Source organism: Thermobia domestica, chromosome 8 (genome assembly GCF_964235325.1).
Source record: "Thermobia domestica chromosome 8, izTheDome1.hap1.1, whole genome shotgun sequence".
Classification (NCBI taxonomy): domain Eukaryota; kingdom Metazoa; phylum Arthropoda; class Insecta; order Zygentoma; family Lepismatidae; genus Thermobia; species Thermobia domestica.
The window spans coordinates 163,618,299-163,640,161 of record NC_137461.1 but is presented as its reverse complement, the minus strand read 5'-3'; the positions used below and the strand labels follow the sequence as shown (position 1 = coordinate 163,640,161).

Sequence of the window (21,863 nt, the reverse complement as noted above, 5' to 3'; positions counted from 1 at the left end):
AACACATAACCAAGAATGTACCGAATAAAAATAATGTTCCTCTGTGCACTGTGCAGTACTCACTCTTTCTCTCTTTAAGAAATGGCCATGAACTCCGATTTTTTCGTGATTTCATGGTTGCAATTATAAGTGTAAGAGAAGGAAAGTTGTTTGACTGGAGAGAACAACGTTGCTTTGTTCGGATTAAGTTCCTGGAAAATTTACGGTGTAATGGAAGGTTAGGCATCAACCAGTAAACGACAGAAACTTGAGTCTTTTACATGTTCTAAGCAGAACTATAGAAGACATTCTTCCATACATTTCGGAACACGTAATACAATATTATAGATCTTTATATATATACGTACATAATGGGTTTGTATTTCACGGTACTAATCCTGCTTATAGTGCTATATTATATTAATTATTTACCTCTATCTGTCGCTACACCGTCTGGACTATATATTGATAATGGTATAGATCGAACGATCAGACATAGATTACTTACCCGTACAGAGAAGAGGGAAATGCAACAAGAAATATTAAATCTATTAGGTCTCCATGATCCTCCTCGACCTGATGTTCATGGTGTGAATTACTCAGCGCCACAATTTCTGTTGGATATTTATGAATCAATTCACGGAGAAGATGAGTATTTGCCGAAGTTCAAAACCAAAAACGAGTTTAACTTCAGTGCTAGTGACCTCGTTGCTATTCGTGGAAGTGACCTAATCATGACCTTCGTTAATCACGGTAAGAGAAAAACTGTTTTTTATGATAATATGTAAGGCAATCAAACAAGTGCAATTTTATATTGTTTGTTTGGAGCTTAACGTCCGAACTTATGCAAGATGGAGAGCTACGCTTGAGTATGCAATTCGAACCACATCTGTCCTCTACTGGGAATTGAACCTGATACCACACGTACTAAAGACGTGTGTAATAAATTATCCACCAAATCATTAATTATTAATTATATTTTTGCTTTAACCACTTATCTATTATCATATATTACAACATAATTAATGAGAATACAGAACTTTTCTGTAGGACTTTTTAAGAGCTAATTATGATAAAAAGAATGAATGAAGAAATAAGGATACAATGAGTTTTGGTGAAACGTCGACGATTGAAAACTTCTTTTGATAATAGAACACTAAATTCTATATCAGTACCAATGTTTAAAATATAATACTCTAAATAAAATAATCCAAATATATAGGCCTATAGCTATTGAATATATATATATATATATATATATATATATATATATATATATATATATATATATATATATATATATATGTGTGTGTACTAGCAGCGTTCACCCCGCTTCGCTGCGGTCACCCCGGAACGCAATAAACTTTGTTACTTAGATAATTTTTACTTTTTCGCTTTCAAATTGCAAGCGCCTGTCATTTATGTTAACCCGCCGAGTCACGTGCTCATGCGGGTTGCATATACATACGTTTATTTTTACCTATGATGAACTATGGAGACTTGAATGGTCCATTATCTCAAGACACTGGTAATTAAAAATTAAAGTGATATGATAAAAACCATCTAGGGTCCAAATCCTAACAACCCCCCAAAAATGAAAGAAATCGGTTCAGCCGTATTAGCGTGATGAGTTCACAAAGGATTTGTACGTTCTCTTTTATATATATAGATAGATCAGGCGTGGGGAACATGCAGCCTTCTGAGTCTGTTGTGAAAAATCCTGAACTGTAGAAATATGAAATATACAAGTACGAGAAATATGATTCTGAAATTAGGTATATCAAAAAATATAGTTTTATACACTTTCAAGTACAGTCTTGTTTAAAAAGAGTAGCCACCCATGGCATTATTTTCCAGGGCAAGTAAGGGAGGTTGCATAATTAAGGGGACATACTACTAAATATTTTTCAAAAGCTAACAATTTTTCTTTTGCCCGTTTTTCGTAAGTGAAAAGAGATAATGAAACGTAATTTACCACAATAATAGATAATGCTATTCTAAGCCCGAAAAAACAAATCGGAAGAGTTTTCAATGTTGCCATCCATAGAAATTACGGTGTGACCAGAATTTGAATTACCCAAAAATCTAGGTTAAAGCAGCAACTAGAAAAATGAACTCAACGGTAACTGATGACTTATAATGCTGGCTATGTTCCTTGTTATTTACTTTTTAAATAATATTTGTATTTATTTTGTAATAACTTATACAAATTATTACAAAATAAATAAGTTATTACAAAATAAATACAAATATTATTTAAAAAGTAGATAACAAGGAACAAAGCTTGATAAGTCATCAATTACCGTTGAGTTCATTTTTCTTGTCGCTTTCTTAATCTAGATTTTTGGGTAATTCAAAGTCTGGTCACACCGTAATTTCTGTGGATAGCAACACTGAAAACTCTTCCGATTTGTGCGGGCCACGGTGGCTCAGTGGTAGAGTGTTCACCTCTGGTGCTTGGGGCTCCGGGTTCGATCCCAGCCCCCGCCAAGTAAACTTTGTGGTGGACAAATACCGTGTGCGTGGGTTTTCTCGGGGTTCTCCCGTTTCCTCCCACTTTCTTCATTCCACCATTTCATTCATTTATCATCTTCACCATCTTCTTTAGCCTAACCGGCATAACCGCGGGACGTAAAACTCAAAGATTTCATTTCATTTCATTTCTTCCGATTTGTATTTTCGAGCGTGGAATAGCATTATTTCTTATTGAGGTAAGTTACATTTCATTATCTCTTTTCACTTACAAAAAATGGGCAAAAGAAAAATTGTTAGCTTTTGAAAAATATTTAGTAGTCTGTCCCCTTAAAGGATGTTTCTTTGAACATATTCGAGTGTTTTAAGTTGAATTTTGCTTCCTGTGGAACTAATGGGATTCTGAAGGAGGAAACTAAATTTTAATATATGAAATATCGTGTGTCGAATTTTCTGAAAATGTTCTCTTTTAATTAATGTTTGTGAAGTATATATTCATAGCATAAATAATACCAATATATGCATATCAGGCAGTTGATATGTCATATATGGATATCAAAGAATCATTCATCTGGTTCTTATAAATCAGAATTATATTTCATATAATTCTTTTTTAAAAGTAATATCTTCGTGTTAGTATGCTTAAAAATGAAATAATATTTTCCCCCATTAATGATATAATTTCTAACCTGAAACACAAGCAATATATTCAACACATACATTGCAATTCAGAAAAATAGTAGTTTAGGAATCATAAACTCCATAAAGTTAAAATTGTTAACTTCATAAATACCAAAGCCCAGTAATTTTCGTTCCTGATATTATGTTAGTGAAACTAAACTGTTATTATCATCATCATTATAGGTATTCTGCTATTATTGGCAGGTCACTTGCTGCAACTGAGAAGCTTCCATGCTCTACGGTCTTCCGCTAACCTCTACGTCTACACGTACGATTTCTCTGTTTTGATATCGTCCATTAATTGTAGTCTCTTTCGCCCTCTCCCTCTCTTTCCTGCCACCATTCCTTCTAGTACGTCCCTCATGATACAGTTCCTTCGTAGTCAATGTCCCAATCAGTTTTTCTTTCTCTTCTTAATATCTAAAATTGTTCTTTTCTCTCTCATCATATCTAACACCCTTTCATTCATTTTCCGCTTGATCCAGCTAATTCTCTTCATTCTTCTCCACAGACACATTTCGAAAGCTTCCAGTCGTTTTTCACCATTTTTACGCAATGTCCATGTTTCTGCCCCATACAGCACAGTACTCCACAAGAAAGCATTTTCTTAATCTTTTCAACTCTTTATTCAAGGTCCCACAAAATAATGTTTTCTTCCTCCTAAAGGCTTCTTCCGGAAACCCAAAAACGAATGAAAGTAAGTCATTCTTATCCCCTTTTTTTTTATTTCACGTTGCCACTTCATATCATCACTAATAATACTACCCAGGTATTGAAAACTAGTCACCTCTCCTATTTTCTCCCTCCGACTTCTTATTTGACACCGACCCCTTCGTTCCAATCACTATGGCTTTTGTCTTTCTAATATTTATTTTCATCTCATATTCTTAACAGCCCTTCCTCAAGATTTCTGACACATACTCTTAAAATGGGAATACTAAATTTGGAGCAATAGTTGTAAATTATGTTTCTTTGATATGTTATGTTTTTATTAACACATTGAGGTCCCTATCAGTTTTTACAATGTATCAGTATGTATGTTCCAAGTATGTTCCACAACTATGCACCGGAGCTAAGGAAGACGGTGATAGTGAGATGGATTATAACGGTGGAATGAAGTGGGAGGAAATGTGAGAACCCCGAGAAAATCCACGCACGCGGTATTTGTCCATCACAAAACTCACTTAATGCGTGCTGTAATTGAACCAGGAACCCCATGCACCAGAGGTGAACGGTCTACCACAAAGCCACCATGACCATGCCCCCTTGACCTCTCTCGTGGCTATATGGTTATCGTACTGATCCTTGACGCGGAAGGCTCGAGTTCAATTCCCTGTGGGAGCTTACGTAATTTCGATCCCATGTTAAGCTATAGGTCCAAGTCTCATATAGCTTCGCTGCACAATGAGGGGGTTAACGTACGCTAAACACTAATCAACCAACCACTATTAGTTAAGAGTGTTTCAGAACTCTCAAGAATGCTTCTAATTTTCTCCGAAAGCTATAACAATGGGGGTGAAAATACATTTTCACAAGGATGTTGACACATGCATTTCAAGATATATCGCATTTAGGGATGCGCACGAGTCAAGATGTAAGCCTGTCTCGACTTATCTCGAGAAAACGTTGTCTCGACTCGAAAATATGTTTCTGTCTCAACTCGAGTCTCGACTCGACAGTCTCTGTCTCGACTCGACTCGAGACAAAATATACGAGTTAAAATATACGCACACATCAGCCAGACCATTATGATTACCTACCTAATTGTCAGTATGTCGACCTTTGGCACGGATAACAACAGCAACACGTCTTGGCATGTACGCAATGATCCTTGGTAGGTCGCTGGAGAGAGTTGACACCACATATACACACACAGGTCACATAATTCCCGTAAATTCCGGGGATGGGGCGATGCGCCCTGACGTCACGTTCAATCACATCCCAGATGTGTTCGATTGGGTTCAGATCCGGCGAGTTGGGGGGCCAGCACATCACTTGGAACTCGCTCCTGCGTTCCTCGAATCACCCCATCACACTCCTGGCCTTGTGACATGGTGCATTATCTTGTCGAAAAATGCCACTACCGTTAGGAAACATGGTCGTCATGAAGGGGTGTACGTAGTCTGCAAGCAGTGTGCGATACGCCTCGGCTGTTATGGTGCCTTGCTCGAGCTCCACTAGACACATGGATGCTTACGTGAATGTTCCCCAGATAATAATTAAGCCGCAGCCAGCTTGTCTCCGTCCCGCAGTACAGGTGTCAAGGAGCTATTCCGTTTAGGGATGGTATCGAGACGAGACGAGACGAGACTTTGTACAGTCTCGATCTCGGCTCGGTAGATAAGTAGCAGTCTCGGTCTCGATCTCGTCTCGAGTCAAAAATTGCCGTCTCTGTCTCGGTCTCGTCCCAATCAACAGATGCTTGTCTCGATCTCAGTCTCGATCTCGAAGGCCAAGTCTCGGTCTCGTCTCGAAAGTCTCGAAATAAATAGTGTGAAATTAAATTTGTGAAAGTATTATTATCGTACAGTCTGTCGTTTTCGCTTCTTATTTTTTGCCTTCATTCTTGACTTAGAATTATGGTATGATGTACCTCTTCGTAGCTAATTTGCTAACGCTAATGCTTTCCATGCGTGTGTTCCAGGTTCAATCATCAGTGTGACTATAACATACCTGGGATAAAACCCTAATAGTAACCCATATTTCACTTTCAATAATAGACTTTGTCTCATATAGCCTCAGTACTGCCTATACAATTAAAATTATTAAATTAACTCCAGTACTATACAGTAGTTTATTTCCTCCCTTTGAAACAGATTTGTTCAATACCTCCTAACGGATAACGCAACACATAGCAACACGAATGTATTTAATCGTACCGAAATTGAAATTTTACAATTTCTCAGTTATTATCCAATACATTCTGCTTTGACTGTCATTTTAAAAACAGAATATAACGTTTATTATTTTAACAAATAGAGTAAATTATTACTACAATATATTTTGTTTCAAATTGATCCAATGCTTTATTACCGTTTCACATCTCAGTGCTTAATTGACACTTTAAAACAGGCACTTCCTTAAGCTTGTGGTGGAAGCTACAGAACTCATCTTTGCTGTCTGTGGTCTTTGGTTGGATCACCAAACAAGTTAGATTCAAAGTCCGATGTTTCGTATAGTACGCGTCTCACTTTAAGTACATTCTGTTTCTTATACAAGTTCATAAGGTCGTAATTTATTACATAAGCATATATCCAGTGCCGTAACATAGATTAAGCTTATTCCTGAGCTCTCAGCGATGCATGTGATCTTTATTAGAGAAAACTAATCATGCGTTCATTACGTTGATATTTTATATTGATTGAAAATTACTTGCGAAACATGGACATACATATTATATAAGTATATAGGTAATTCGAGCTATCTGTATCTATTTTCTCTGTCCCAGCAAAAGAAGTGATTCCTAACTTTCTAGTTTTCTTTTGCATCAATTTTCGTAGTTTTGCTGCAATACGGAGGATCAAAAATATTTTTTTCCAGTACGAATTTCGTTAAATTTTGAATCCGTTTTTACTCTACCTTACCTTATAAAAGTTATATATATTAGGGTGGTCCTTAATTTTCGATTTCCGAATTTCTTTTTTCTCCCAACCCCTAAATTGGTTCCATGTCGGAGCAAATTAATCTGTGAAAAAAATGGACTCAATCGAAGAATATTTAACGACCCCCAAGCGACCTAAACATCTGAATGCATTTACAATGTATAGTATATGGCAAAAGTTTGTAATAAATTCTTGTAACTTAAAAATGGCTGCGGGAAAGGAATCATATCTTGGATAGAGGTTGTAGAAGTAGATCCATACCTGATACTGAATAGTGACCGAGATGAGGCATATCTTTACGTCCACCATCTTGGATTCGGGCACAACATTTCAAATAGAAATGACCTCGTATGATATATCATTTTGAGATAGTTTTTGACGACAAACAGACGTCTGCCTTTATTTTACACTTATCTCTGAACATGTAATAATTATCAACTATGGAAAATAAAAGCTCTGAAGCAATAAAACTTAATATTCTGTGAGTTTATATCTTCGTATGGGCTGCAGATTTATAAGATTGTTGAATAGTTTCCCTTATTTGAGTTAAACCATAAAGTAAAGAAAGAAATGCACATGCCCATCTACTTGGAAAGATGTGAACTTTCAACGTGGGTTGAATATATTGAAAAACATTGTGGTGGTGAATGATGTTGCAGAGAGAGTGTGAAACTGATACAAGAATACGGGAACATTTTAACAAAGGACGAAAAAGAGAAACAATACATATTGCAGATTGTCAGTGAACACAGAAAAAAGTATCCAGATGCTACAAAAATTGGCTTAATGATGCAGTAGAATTTGGCTAGTTATCCACAGCCTTCAGCTTTCTTTTATCATCATTTTAAACATTCATTATATTATTTATGTAATTTCATTTCATATAAATAATTTCAATATAGGCTGGTGTGTGGATGCAATTATATAGACGAGAAGTAATTATATAATAACATAGGGTGAGTTCGCCAACAGTCGACCGCTGAAAAAAAAATCTTACCTCTAAGCACTTATAAAGCGTGATGATTTCATAGGATTTGGCAAAAGTGAATTATTTGTTTTATTTGGCTTCTTTTGTACCATACCGTTTGTTAACTGCTCACTTTTAAAATTTTGCAGTGATATAAAAATACATTTTACTAAAACTCATCAAAATTTCCACTTGTCGACCATCATCGCTCAGTAGTCGACCGCATTCATGCTATTAGTCGACCGCGCGCAATTTCTAATGTTTCTATCACGTAGAAGTAATTGATTGCCTTAGGTGATATTTAGAAATAGTATTATTCGCGAGATTTGAACTTGACAAAACGATTATATAGATTTTGTTTAATTTTCATTAAGGTTTTCTCCTTAGTGATTATAAAGGAAAGAATCACGCTATTAGGATTTGATACATAGCTACTCTATTTGGAATAATGGATTTGAATATTAAATAGAACTTCCACGTGAAACAAGACTTCTCTCCTGCGTTATATGCACACGTTATCTTATCACTTATATTACGGTTTTACAAATCCTAAACAAAGTACGAGTCTCTAATAATTTAGAAAATCCTAAGTGTTCACTTTTCTCCTGCGTGAAATATGTTTCTCTCCGGTTTTAGGTTTCTCTCCTGTGTCACTTGAGCACATCGAGTTATCTTCTCATATGTGATAAGGCTTCTCTCCTATGTTACTTGAGTACATCGAGTTATCTTCTCATATATGATACGGTTTCTCTCCTTTGTTACTTGAGCACATCGAGTTATCTTCTCATATATAATAAGGTTTATTTCCTTTGTTACTTGAGCACATCGAGTTATCTTCTCATATATGATACGGTTTCTCTCCTTTGTTACTTGAGCACATCGAGCAGGGCCGGATTTCCCAATAGGCCCAGTAGGCCCGGGCCTATGGGCGCAAGCTCCCAGGGGGCGCAAGGCCGAGAGAAAAAAATAAAAAAAATATCTAGAAATAAAAATAAATAGCCATAACTTAACATACTTTTTGAATTGATTTTAAAAAATCAGGCTAATAAAGCATTCTGATTTTGAAGTTCATTGGAACAAATAATTGTTGGTAAAGTTAAAGATAAAATTGCATCGTGGAGTGGTGTTTAAGCAATTAACATATAGGCCTGATATAATTTTTTAATAAAGGTTTTTAGGAAAGTAACTTTAACCAGACTAGGGGGCGGAAAAATTATTGGGCCTAGGGGCGCCAAAATGCTAAATCCGGCCCTGACATCGAGTTATCTTCTCATATATGATACGGTTTCTCTCCTTTGTTACTTGAGCACATCGAGTTATCTTCTCATATATGATACGGTTTCTCTCCTTTGTTACTTGAGCACATCGAGTTATCTTCTCATATATGATAAGATTTCTCTCCTTTGTTACTTCAGCACGTCGAGTTATCGTCTCATATATGATAAGGTTTCTCTCCCGTGTTAGGTTTCTCTTTTGAGTTACTTATCTTTCCATATTGTAAAACTTTATGTAATTTCGTCTCATATAAGGAAAAGGTAGAGCAGTTAATAAAACGAGTGTCCGGAATCGACTCCCACTACCAGTTTTTATTATAAAAATCCACTATATAAGAGTATTTGTACAAAATACTATACAATTTGTTCTCTACTTTAAAAGGGTAAGTGAAAGGTAGTCTTTGACCGTAAGGTCGCAGACAGGATCTCCAACAGAGCCCCGAAGCAGGCAAAGTGGAGTGGAATTAGGTTCCCAAAGCTCCGAAGCAAGCAGTGGGTAGGTTAGATGGCCAACAGAGCCCCGAAGCAGGCAAAGTGGCTGAGGTTTGGATTCCCAGACAGAGCCCCGAAGCAGGCAAAGCCAGGAGAAAGGATAGGCGTAGTCCCGTAGCAGACTAGAGGCCCTGGGATAGGTTACTACTAAAGTCCCGAAGCAGACAGTAGGAGGGTCACCAGAAAACTGGTGTCGAGTTGCCTTCGTCCATCCAATTTATAGGGTCCTTTTGGGTGGCGGTGGCGCTGCTGCTCCGATGTCGTCTTCTGCTCCATGGGAGGGGCTAGAAGCCGTCGTCTGCATGTGATTATAGGTCCCTCTGGTGGGAGATCCTCTTGCTGAACCATGTGGTGTTGTTTGTAAACATTGAAGCGTGGAACTGCTTATTTACGACATCACATAGGATATTACAATATAATAACAGTAAATTCCTGATTGTTTATTCAAATCATTTATATGGTACAATCTGCGCACAGGAACAGCTTATCTGCAAGTTCTTCCCATGCATAGCCAGATAAATCGGTACACCAAAGATGGAACCATTTATCACATTGACCGCAATCCACTGGTTTATCCTCACTTTCCAAAGCAAAATCGTTTATTATCACTCCACATCCTGCATATATGGCTCCATCGCCGTAGTCAATTACATTTTCTTCATTTTGATGTTCTTCTATAACAGCAGTGGTCGTCTTCTTCGATCGTTTCTTTGGATTTTTCAGTTTGTTGCTCTTTTTTGCTGTTCTTGCATCCCTTTTGCGTTTCTTTTCCTCCTCTAGTTTTTCTGTTCTTCTTGTTTTGCAGTCAGTGCGCGGCGATGTTCTTCTGAGCTAATTGCAAACGGTATCTTCTCTACCTTCTTCTTAGGCTTTTTGACTGGACTCTTAGACCAGAACAGATGCTTTTTAAAAGTTGGCGTTATATATATTGGTCTAATAGTTTTAGGTGTTGTGATATTCTTCTGACTTGATTCACTTGGTCCAGTAACAGCATCGCTTTCAATGTCCATTGTTTCTTGCTGGGCTTCTGGTATAGAAAGCAAAGCTTCTTGCCGAATATCCTTCATAGGTTCAGTTTCATTCAGTGTAGTTGATGTGTTTCCTTTCTTCTCATTTGATGTCACAAATTCTGGAATAGACGCTTCCTTTCTCAGAATAATTAAAGGCCTCTCTGATTCTGTTGTTGGAGCAAACATAACTGAAAGTTGTTTTGTTCTTACAGCTTCTAAAGCGCACTGCATATCAAATTCCGAATAGCGGAAAAATTTTCTTTTATATCCCGGAGCCATGCTATCTGTCAAAAATACACAAAATTTAAAATGCTTCGCCATATTTCTAACAACAAAATGCATTGCTATATTATAAAGCAGTAGTAGTCAAGAATATATCAACAAAAGTTGTTTTTCAATATTGATAATCTTAATATTTCAGTGTTCTTCCCGAAAGCAGTTTCTGACCTGAAAAAACCTGAGCCGAGTGAATTGATATTTTTATTGCCATTAATCGGATGATGATGACGTCCCAAGGACGTAAGACCTAGAGTTTAACGTGAGCTCCGAACCAATTGTATTCCCATGGAAAATTGAACCCAGGACTTTATTACAAAGCAGCATACGTTAACACTTACTTGAATTTTGTTGAATTTATTTATGTTCTTTAAGCATTTATGGTACAGGACGGGATAGGGGAGGGAGAAGGATGAGGAAAGGTGTCGGCCAGAGCCTATTATGTAGACAACATCATGACATGCGCCTGGTATAACTGACAAAACCCCTAAGAAACCCGTCAGAAGGGGTTTCAACCCGCACATCTCTCCATTTCCAATTCGTAATCCAGCAGGCTAGGCACTAGACAACGTGTCTGGTACCTGTCTCCAAGAAATTATTATTATTTCTCTCATTCAGGGAGACGTGGTAGACGTACAGGAAACCCTTCTTGTTCTCGTTTGTTTGCTTGTTTCTTTGTTTATTATGGTTTAACGTCCCTTCTTAGGAGCGAGACTATGTAGAGACATGGATCTACAGTTTATAGTAATATTCGAACCGCTTTAATTCGTTCTATGCTCTCCCGCTTCGAATTGAACCCGGGACACAAAGCACCAATGGCACGGGTGATACCCATTAGACCAGCGAGGAGGGCTTCTTATTCTCGTGTAAAAAAAACTTGGTTTCACATTGAAATAGTAGATCGTCAGAAAAAGAAACTTTCAACTAAGTTGCTGAACAAATTCCAGTCAGCAAAACGCGAAACATGCTATGAAACAGTGCGGTCGACAGGTGGCAAGAAATATTCCAATAGTCGACCAACACGAGAAACAGGCGGTCGATTTTTAGAATGTCACAAAATCAAAAATTTTATACATGCATGTTGAAAAACAGACCTTAATACCAAACAGGAAATAATTTGAAGCAATTTGACGCACTCTTAAATAATCCAATAATCGACCACCCTTGGTCGACAATTGGTTTGTATGGGAAAGAAAAAATGCCAAATTCCGACCACATTTTAACATGTATTTTTTCATTTAATACTTTCCAGTTATTGACAAATTTTATTGTACAGCTTCTAGAATAACTTAGTTATGTATCAAAAACATTTCTTACCTCACGTACTATCTATATCCTCAGAAAAGCGAAAAACAACAGGTGCACAAGATTCCCATTACACGCTGTCTTAAACTGTGCACCTGAGTCGTAATTCTACAGATACGTCGAAATTTATCGGTGAAAGACGACCAGCTGGCCAAGGGAGAGGGAAACAATGATTGTCATTGGTGGTATATGATGCAAGCTTTATCGTGAATCACTTTCCGCTCCAAAAGACCATTAGATATATTTTATATACACAATAGTAAGCAAAAATGGTCGACTATTGGATGGCGGTCGACTATTGGCGAACTCACCCTATATAATTATTTCCTTGTTACATGTATGTAATAGTTTATTAATATTTCAGTAACCTATAAAGAAAAAAATAACAATATTGAAAGATAATAAACTATTACTTCAAAGCTAAAAAGAATTAAATGACCAGAGATAAGTTGAAAATATAGGAAGATATGTTTTTATAATGAGAGGTTACCCAAAAACGATGTCACAAAACATCATTTCCATTTAAAATTTTGGGTCCGAATACAAAATTGCGGACTTCAAAATGACTGCCATTATGCTATTTCTCAGGGTCAGATGTGGATTACTTCCAATTCCTGTATCCAAGATTTGGTCCCTTTTCCTTCGGCCGGTTTAAAGAAAGAAGGGTTTATTCTAGACTTTTCCTATATATTAACATATTGGATATGCATTCAAACTTTAGGTCGCTTGGGGGGTCGGTTAAATATTCTTCGATTAAGCCCATTTTTTTCACGGATAAATTGAGTCCGATATGGAACCAATTTAGGGGTTGGGAGCAAAGAAATTCGGGAAAAAATTTCGCCATGTAATTAAGGACTACCCTTACATATATATAAACATATAATTTTAAAATATTTTGCAGTTTAGCTACGTTATTTGCACTATATTTAGAATAATATTTAGCATTTATTTAAGATGGCAACACTGCTTAAAATGAAATGAAATCTTTAAGTTTTACGTCCCACGGTTATGCCGGTTAGGCTAAAGGAGACGGTGATAATGAGAGATGAGTGAAATGGTGGAATGAAGAAAGTGGGAGGAAACGGGAGAACCCCGAGAAAACCCACGAGCACGGTGTTTGTCCACCACAAAGTTCACTTGGCGGAGGCTGGGATCGAACCCGGGACCCCAAGCACCAGAGGTGAACGCTCTACCACTGAGCCACCGCGCCCCCACTGCTTAAAATATGGAACTGCGACTTGTAATTAAAACTATCAGAAACTATTGTTGTAATGTTATAGAAGCAAACTACAGCTCCAATCATTATAAAAATTTAACATAAATACGTTATTTTAAGCAGTATAGCAATCACTATCCAAGTGTCTGAAACGGTTTGAAATAACAATTGTTGTAAATGACATTATGATCACTAAAGTCTTTTGGAAGCATCTACATGATGAGACGTGATATGTCAGCACGTTTTCGAAGTAAAGTCTTTAGAAAAAGTTATTTTTTTCATTTCTTGTAACTTTGTTCCTTCATTCATTCGAAATGCATTATGCCATGATCATAGTATTTGACGCTAAGATACAAATAATGAGAGATCTCCGAAATGTTAATGTTAGTGATACTGTATTGTCCTTTCTTACACGGAATAATGTATGTGGTATTGTGGTTTTATTTAATATCTAAATTAGAAATAGGTAATACTATACATAGTGCAATTTGAGAAAATACAACTTTATTTTGCGTTAGCAACACTGCTCCTTTATCTAGTGGTATTGCAGGGTATCTAGAAGAATTTTCCCGTGGATCCAATATTTTTCCCGTGAATATATATGCGTGGATCCAAGGGGCTATATTCCGCCTTAACGCTCAGGTATACACTGAGTAAAATGAGCTTCAATCCGGCTTTACACTGGACAGCGGCGTGCCGTCAAGGGGACTAGGGACTAGGGCTGTTCCGATAATCGAGTAATCGATAACAATTCGATAAAATTTCAAAACCGTTTCATCGATAAAGAATTTTAATTTTATCGAATTATCGAACTTTCGAGACTCCCGAAATGTTCGAGAGTCTCGAAATGTTCGAGACTCCCGAAATGTTCGGGACTCTCGAAGTATTCGAGGCACTCGAAATGCAAGAAACATTAGACAACTTCGAGACACTCGAACTGTTCGAGAGTCTCGAATTGTTTGAAAGCAGCAAATAGAGAAATATATCAATATGATCGCATTTGTCGAGTCGCTTGAATATTTTGAAAAGTTCGGGATTATCGAAGTGTTCGGAAGAAACAATGTATTCGAAGTTATCATATTTGTATATAATATGTATTACATATATGCAGGGTGTTCATTTTAAAACTTCTCTCCTTAGCAATGAAGTGAAGGAAAAGTCCCCCCCCCCCCCAACAGACCTGTACAAGGTTTAAGCAGTCTGTCAGAAGAGAGAAAAAGGAAGAGAAAACATGCCTCACCTGAATGGAATTGGAATCCAAGACACCATTAGTCTACTAATAGTCACTTTGCCGATTGCGCCAATAACGGGACAGGCAGAAACATAATTTTACATACGATTTCGAGGGTTTAATTTAAAGTTCTGTATAGAGACAGCTACTGATATAGGTAGGGGTAAGGATATTCGATAAGGCTGAAGACCTATCAAACTTCTGTTTCGAAAATTTACTAACCGGCGCTCGGATACCTTTGAGTATTTCAGATTCTCGTGAAACAAACCTTGAGAATTTTGGGTACAAAGCTCTCTATTACAGGTCGTCCTGTCTGTCTGTTTGTATGTGGCATCCGACGATAACTTTGGGTTGCCATATTTTGAAATTATAAAAGCGGGGGATTCTAAACCGTAAGTACTGATGTGAACTTGCGTATTACAAATACTGACGATCCTTCTGACATTTTTTTAGTGATTTCTTTCTTAAGTGACACTTCCAATGTACTTTTCTAACAAAACTAAAGTAAAGCAAATTTAGTTTTTGCCTTTAATGTTTTATTAAGTTAAACCAATGTGAGTCTCCAATTGTAAAGTAAGTATTACAGTAAGATATCTCTAATAAGGATATCTTTAAGACAAGTTGTTCTTTCAAAAAAAAAAAAAAAAAAGCGATATATGGCAGATGTTCATACGGTTTTCTCTCTAAGAAATACAAAATAATTTCTAAACTTTTATCACAAGAAAGCTAAAACATATGTAGGAGTCTTGGTCCATCTCTTATAAAAGGAGGGGTGGCGAAAAGGGCCAAAATCGGCCCCCGCGAGGGGTTGTTTTTAAAGTAGCGGTACGGATTGAATTTGACCTATATGAGCAATCTATAAGATATAAAACGTCAAAAAATAATAAGCATTTTCATACAGTGCAGAGTGGTTTATAGGAAAATATTTGTGGAAGGAGGTTTGTTGCAAGAAAATCCTTGAAAAGGGGGTTGTTTTTCGACATTTACTAAGTTATTACTAAGGCCCGGATTTTTATGTAGTACAAAGTACCGAAATATGTACATAAATATGTAACAAAAATCAATGAAATATGTAAGAAATATGTTAAAAATATGAAAATATGTAAAAATATTTTTCGTGTTTATTTTGTGTCTGTGCTATTTTCTTAGCTAATAAACATACTGTAACCTATTTATGTGATAAAAGCTTAACAAGTGTAAATAACTTCCTACAGATACGTACCAATTTTCAGGAGAAACAAATGAAAATATGTATCAAGAAAGTAAAAAATCACATTATTGAACATACAAACATAAAAAAAAATATTTATTTAAACAAAAGGCTCTTACTTTTGGGACGAACAATGAACCACTAAGTAATTTTACGCAATGGAAAATCTTTGTCACTAACTTGTCACTAATAGTTCAAATTTTCACTAAGAACAAATAAAATTGTCTCGTGGAGAAATGAAAACCACATTATTGCATATCAAAAGAGAAAAAAAAAAGATATTTAAGATTAAGAATGCGTACCTTTGGAACTTTCAAATTTATAACTGCGCGTTTGAAAACTTCACTAACTTTCGATAGATACGTTCAGGCTTTAACAAGGAACAAATATAATTTGTAAATACATTATTAAAAACACATTATTGAATATCGAAATAGAAAAAAATATTATTTAAAATAACGAGCGCTTACTTTCAAAGCGCACCATGAACCACTAAGTATTTTATATGATTTTATTCGAAAAATTCACTAACTTGCCACAGATACTTCAAGCTTTCACTGGTAACAAATGAAATTGTCTCACAGAAAAATGAAAACCACATTATTGTATATGATGGAAAAAAATCTTAAACGCTTACTTTTCTGATGCACAATGAACGACTACATACTTTCCCAGGTGTCCAGGAGTTAAAGAGAGTCATTGGTCAGTCAGGATCCTTTTATAGGCTAAGAAAAATCTCTCCACGTCGCAGGAAGTGACAGGCGCGAACTTCAACAAATGACATTTTCCAGGGATGATTTCCTCAAGGGCCTCTCTTTCTTCTCCATCAAATATCCTGCATGCAGTCCTCAATGTTAGGTATCTTGGATTCCTCTTCAAAACTGGCTGGAACTTCCGGGCAATTTTCGCACCTGTTTCTCCCTGCACAATGTTGAGTTTCTTCTCCTCATCATCCATTGTTGTCATCGCTTCTTTCACAAAAACTTTCTTAGTAGAAGACACAAGCTCATTGACTTCTGGGAAGTTGATCCGCACTTCCTCTGCTACACGATGCAATCCATGGACCAAACAGCACATATGAATGAGGTTTGGGTAGAACACTTTAAGCGAATCAGCAGCTTTTAACGTGTACGCCGCAGTATCAGAACACATAGAGCACTTTTTCTGCAGTAACACTTTGTGGCCACAACACTCTCAGTCCATCATTTACGAAACGTGCAACTGTGAAATGGTTTGTTTTGTCCAAAACTTTTGAACAGATCAGGAATGGTCGTGATGGAGAATCAGGGTCAAGCTTTCCTACCACTAGATTGGCAACGAAACGTCCTAATACGTCTGTAGTTTCATCCACCGCAAACCATATATGCGAATCACCAATTTCACCTCGAATATGTTTGATAGTATCTTCATAGCACACATCCAAATAATTCTTGCGGATAGTAGATTCGTCAGGAATGTGCCTCTTGCAATATTTTTCCAAAAAGAACGCAAACTGTAGGACTTTCAATTTGCACCACGGTATGTCTGCTGCTATGAATGCATTGGCAAGGTCTTTGTAAAATTAACTGCTGTTTTTAGATGCTGGTTTTGTTTGGATTAAAGGTTTTCGCTTTGCGGCACGCTAAACACCTTCTTTTTCATGTGAGTAGCTGTTTTCATGTGCCTATTCAATTGCGACATAATTGAACAGCCCACTTTCTTATCGCATACTTAATAAAAACAATTTTACCGTCTGTGGTATAAGCGTCATCCATAGCTATCCACGATTTCAATTTTGACGCTAAAGAGGAAGCCATCATAGAAAACAAGAAACTGACTCGGTGACAAGCGTGCACACTAACAAACCGGTCGCGAAACTAAATCCTTTTCCCTTTTGTTTGAAGGAAGAAGTGGCGGAGTAGCCATCAAGTCATACAAAAGCGATCTTTTATTCGATTTAAGAAACAAGTGATAAAGCCTAGGCGCTCCAATCACCTTCGTCTCACCGCCACCCCCAACCCCACCTGTAGTGGTTGCACATACAAAAAAAAAAAAAAAAAAAAGTCGAGAATGCCAGCAAACTGTGTGCGTTTTAGTTTGCAAGTAGACGCCACTCGGATGTGTGCCGACAAAACAAAGGCGATAAGCACAACTATCCTTATATTGTTTTCTTTCTTTATATATAAAAAACAGATCGTTTTCTTTTTTTTATCAGGATGGGAAGCGATAACTGACTACGTTTCTTTGCATATTGTAGAGTGTACGATTAGTTTTAACCCAGCTTTCCCGCAATGCAATTCGGTTGAAAAAAGTGAGAAAAAAATACAGATAATAAAATAAAGTACCTTTTGAGTTATTGTTCCATATATAGGCCTATTTTTCTATGCGTCTTAAAGAAAAAATAGCGAAAAGGAGCAAGGAAACTGAATTTATGTAAAAATATGTACAATAGGCGAAAAATATGTAACAAACTTCAAAATATGTAAAAATATGTAACGTGATTTTAGTTTATATGGCTCCTTACTTCGTAATTTGCGAACATTTCATATTTTCACTAGCGTACATACAAAGGAAAAAATATGTAAAAACATAAAAATCCGGGCCTTAGTTATTACGTATATAGCGCAACGGAGTACGAAAATGATTTTTAAGTATGTTGTGTAGGAGTAGATAAGCGTTAACATTTGTAAAAATGGCCACAGTACTCTACAGCGCTCATAGTGTAAATGAAACCTTTTTGCCTTATCAAAAGATGTCATAAAACGATGTGTTCACACTGTTCGTAGGGTTCTCATGTCTGAATTCGTTCCGAAACATCTCGGTTTCAATCATATTACTAGAGATGATTTTATTCAGAAACACACCAGAGCATTTGCGAAGACCATCTTCACAAAAGGAGAGGATAAAAATGAAATGAAATGAAATCTTTGAGTTTTACGTCCCACGGTTATGCCGGTTAGGCTAATGGAGACGGTGATGATGAGAGATGAGTGAAATGGTGGAATGAAGAACGTGGGAGGAAACGGGAGAACCCCGAGAAAACCCACGAGCACGGATTTTGTCCCCCACAAGGAGAGGATAAAGCTGTAATAGTTGTGGATGGAACTTACATTTATATAGAGAAGAGCTCGAACTACCAGTTTCAGAGGAGGACATATTCAATCCATAAAGGTAGATCCCTGGTTAAACCCATGTTGATTGTGAACACCACAGGGTACATTTTGGATGTCTTAGGTCCATATTTTGCAGGTGGGAACAACAACGATGCCTCTATTATCACAGCGCATATGCGACAACAAGCAGAGGATTTAAGACGTTGGCTTAATGAGGATGATATCATCATCGTAGATAGAGGATTCAGAGACAGTGTGAATCTTTTGGAAGACTTGAATCTAATAGTAAAGATGCCACATTTCCTACAGAAACAAAGTCAACATACTACACAAGAAGCTAATGAGTCGAGATTAGTTACATCAGTGAGATGGGTAGTAGAAGCCTCAAATGGTTTGCTAAAATCTTTTCAAGCTCTAGCCCACGTCGTGCCCAATTCTCAAGTGCCATACATAGGAGACTATGTCAAAATTGTAAGTAGCATCTGCAATGCATTTAGGCCTCCTCGAATAATGGAAGATGATGAAAGTGCAAAAATAATTGGAGAAAGAATGTTAGCATTGCACTTCCATCCCAATGAATTGCAACACCGCGTGACTGCAGAAAAGTGGTTAAGAAAAAGGATTATTTGGCAAGAAATGACTGCTGACACTTTGACCGACTTCCCTCGTTTAACACTTGAAGAACTTAAACAACTGACCTTGGGCATATATCAGCTGAAACAGGCGAGCTATACAACTGAACATACAGATGAATTAGGCTTTACAAGTTGTTCTCACACAGAGAATGTTCAGATGTAATAAGAGTTTTAATTCAGAGCCGACACACATCGTCCAAGATACACACTCTATGGATACAGTATAATATAGCTACAGTTGGATCTTGGTATTGCCAGTGTAAAGTTGGAGCACGTGTTGTTGGATGCTGTGCTCACATTGCTTGTGTGTTGTGGTTTCTTGGTTAGTATCGACACCTTCATCACCAACAAGAAAGACACTCCGCACATTATCAAGCTTTTATACAAGATGCTGCAGTTGGCTGGTCTGATGACGAAGATGCTGAAGATTACAAAGCAGGAGACTCAGATTGACAGGAAAGTGAAAATAGAACCGTGTGTCTCTCTACATGTTGTGTTACGGCTCTGAGTGGTCTGTGAAGAACAAACTAACAAAATGACTATTGTGATATTGTCATTCTGTAGTAGACCTATATCACGAAGTTCTAATAGGGGATACCACAAATAGTGTTTTGACAACATTAAAAAAGGAAAAGTTTTGTCTTTTTAATATTCATTTTGTTTCGTTTTCATTAGTAATGTTAGTTTCTTGTCCATGTTACCTAAAATATAATAAGATTGTGCATTTTTTGTTAACAAATGGTGCTGTGTAAAACCTTAATTGCAAAATATATATTGTTAACATTCTGTTTTTCATACATATCTGCTCTAGTACTACCATTATAGCATAAATGAACTGAAAAATCAAGGGGGCCGATTTTGGCCCTTTTCGCCACTCCTCCTTTCTAATCATTTTCAAAGATTTCTGCTTGAAATCATACTAACATACGAAATTACCACAATTTCACAATATATGAAATACAGTATAAACATTTTAAAAGAAAAAAATACTAATAATGAATCTAATCTAAACAAAATGCTAAGGATACCGTAGTTCAATTTGCAATCATTTCTGAATATATTGCAAGGATCCTCACATCACGACAGACGCATGTGTCAACTCAACACGTGCTATTATTTATAAACAACCTAGCAGACAGCAAGCCAACACGGAGGACACCGAGTAACGCCGAAAGCAGATGGACCTCACGGAAGGACCCGAGGAGGACAAATAAAAGGAGGAACACCGAGGGACCCAGCATCAGTCGTCCAACTGATCAAATCATCTACACCGCCCTGAGGTCGCACTGGACTAGGGGTACACCCATCCTTCCCGAGGTCGCACTGGACTAGGGATCCTCTCTACAACCAAGCCTTGCGAAGCTGCCTTGAGCTGAGGGGGCTATCCTTCCAAACTCACCGAACCGGCAGGTGCCTTGGAGACTGCCTTGAGAGAAGGGGCACCGTACTCCTCTACTTGAACATTAACGAGAAAACAGTATTGTACTCTTTGTAATCAAAGACGTTTTGTATCTATCAAATTTTATAATAAAATTAGTGAAGGGATAAATCTCGGTCCATTATTGACTCTACCAAAATCATTAGAATGTAAAGACTAGTTAAACATATAGTTTACGTAACAACATAGACTTGTTCAGTTGAACTGGACAGAATGTTATCAAAGAAATACGCACCCATGAGATCATGTATTAGTATTCATGGGTTGAACCAAAATGTGTATGATTATGCCAAATGTTTTTACATTTTTCATTCCCTTTAACTTTTTTTTTTTAAAAAAAATCTCGATTGCATAAAATCTTATCATAAAATTCTACGCATGGTACGTCTTTCATATTGTACAAAACCAGTAGTAGTAATTTGGAAGTTTCTACGTTCATCTTGTTTCTGTTATCTGTCCATTCGCGATTGAGATTGACAAAGAAATGTAGCGGTTTACGTTGAATACAACAACACTTTATCAACAAAGTCGTCTTAGATTTTTCTCCAATGCAAAAAAGCGGGTGGTTTTACGTGATTAAGAGATGATTAAGCGGGAGACGAATATAAGACCTGAAAATCTGGTGGTATCCGCTCAAATCAGGTAATATGGCAACCCTATGTCAGGAATCGCCTCCCAAACGTTGGCGGTGTTGTTTTGAAACACTCTGTATAAAATAATGCACCACGTTATTCTGAATTGATGCAAAACTCTTACGTTTTTAAAACCTACATTATTCGTCCAGGAAGCAATCTGCCTCCACCAAACGACGCTTCTGGATCCGTTAGTATGTGGATTCATCATAATGTATATACAAACCGACTGTATAGAACATATGCTACACTGTATATTCACTGTCGAGGAAATAGATTTATTTCCGTTTTTCATCTTCATTAAACTTAGTGATGATTTCAAGGTTTCCCCCGGTAGGCTAACCATACGTC

At 37.0% G+C, this 21,863-nt stretch overlaps 1 protein-coding gene across 1 annotated transcript in view; it reads left to right on the top strand.

Moving 5' to 3' along the window:
- The first annotated feature begins 253 nt into the window (after nucleotides 1–253).
- LOC145693329 (protein 60A-like) overlaps nucleotides 254–21,863 on the top strand; it is a 484,174-nt gene continuing 462,564 nt past the window's right edge. The window contains exon 1 of the mRNA XM_081769218.1: nucleotides 254–732. Within this exon, the coding sequence (XP_081625344.1) occupies nucleotides 351–732 (382 nt within the window). The 5' untranslated portion in view covers nucleotides 254–350. The remainder of the gene's footprint in view (nucleotides 733–21,863) is intronic.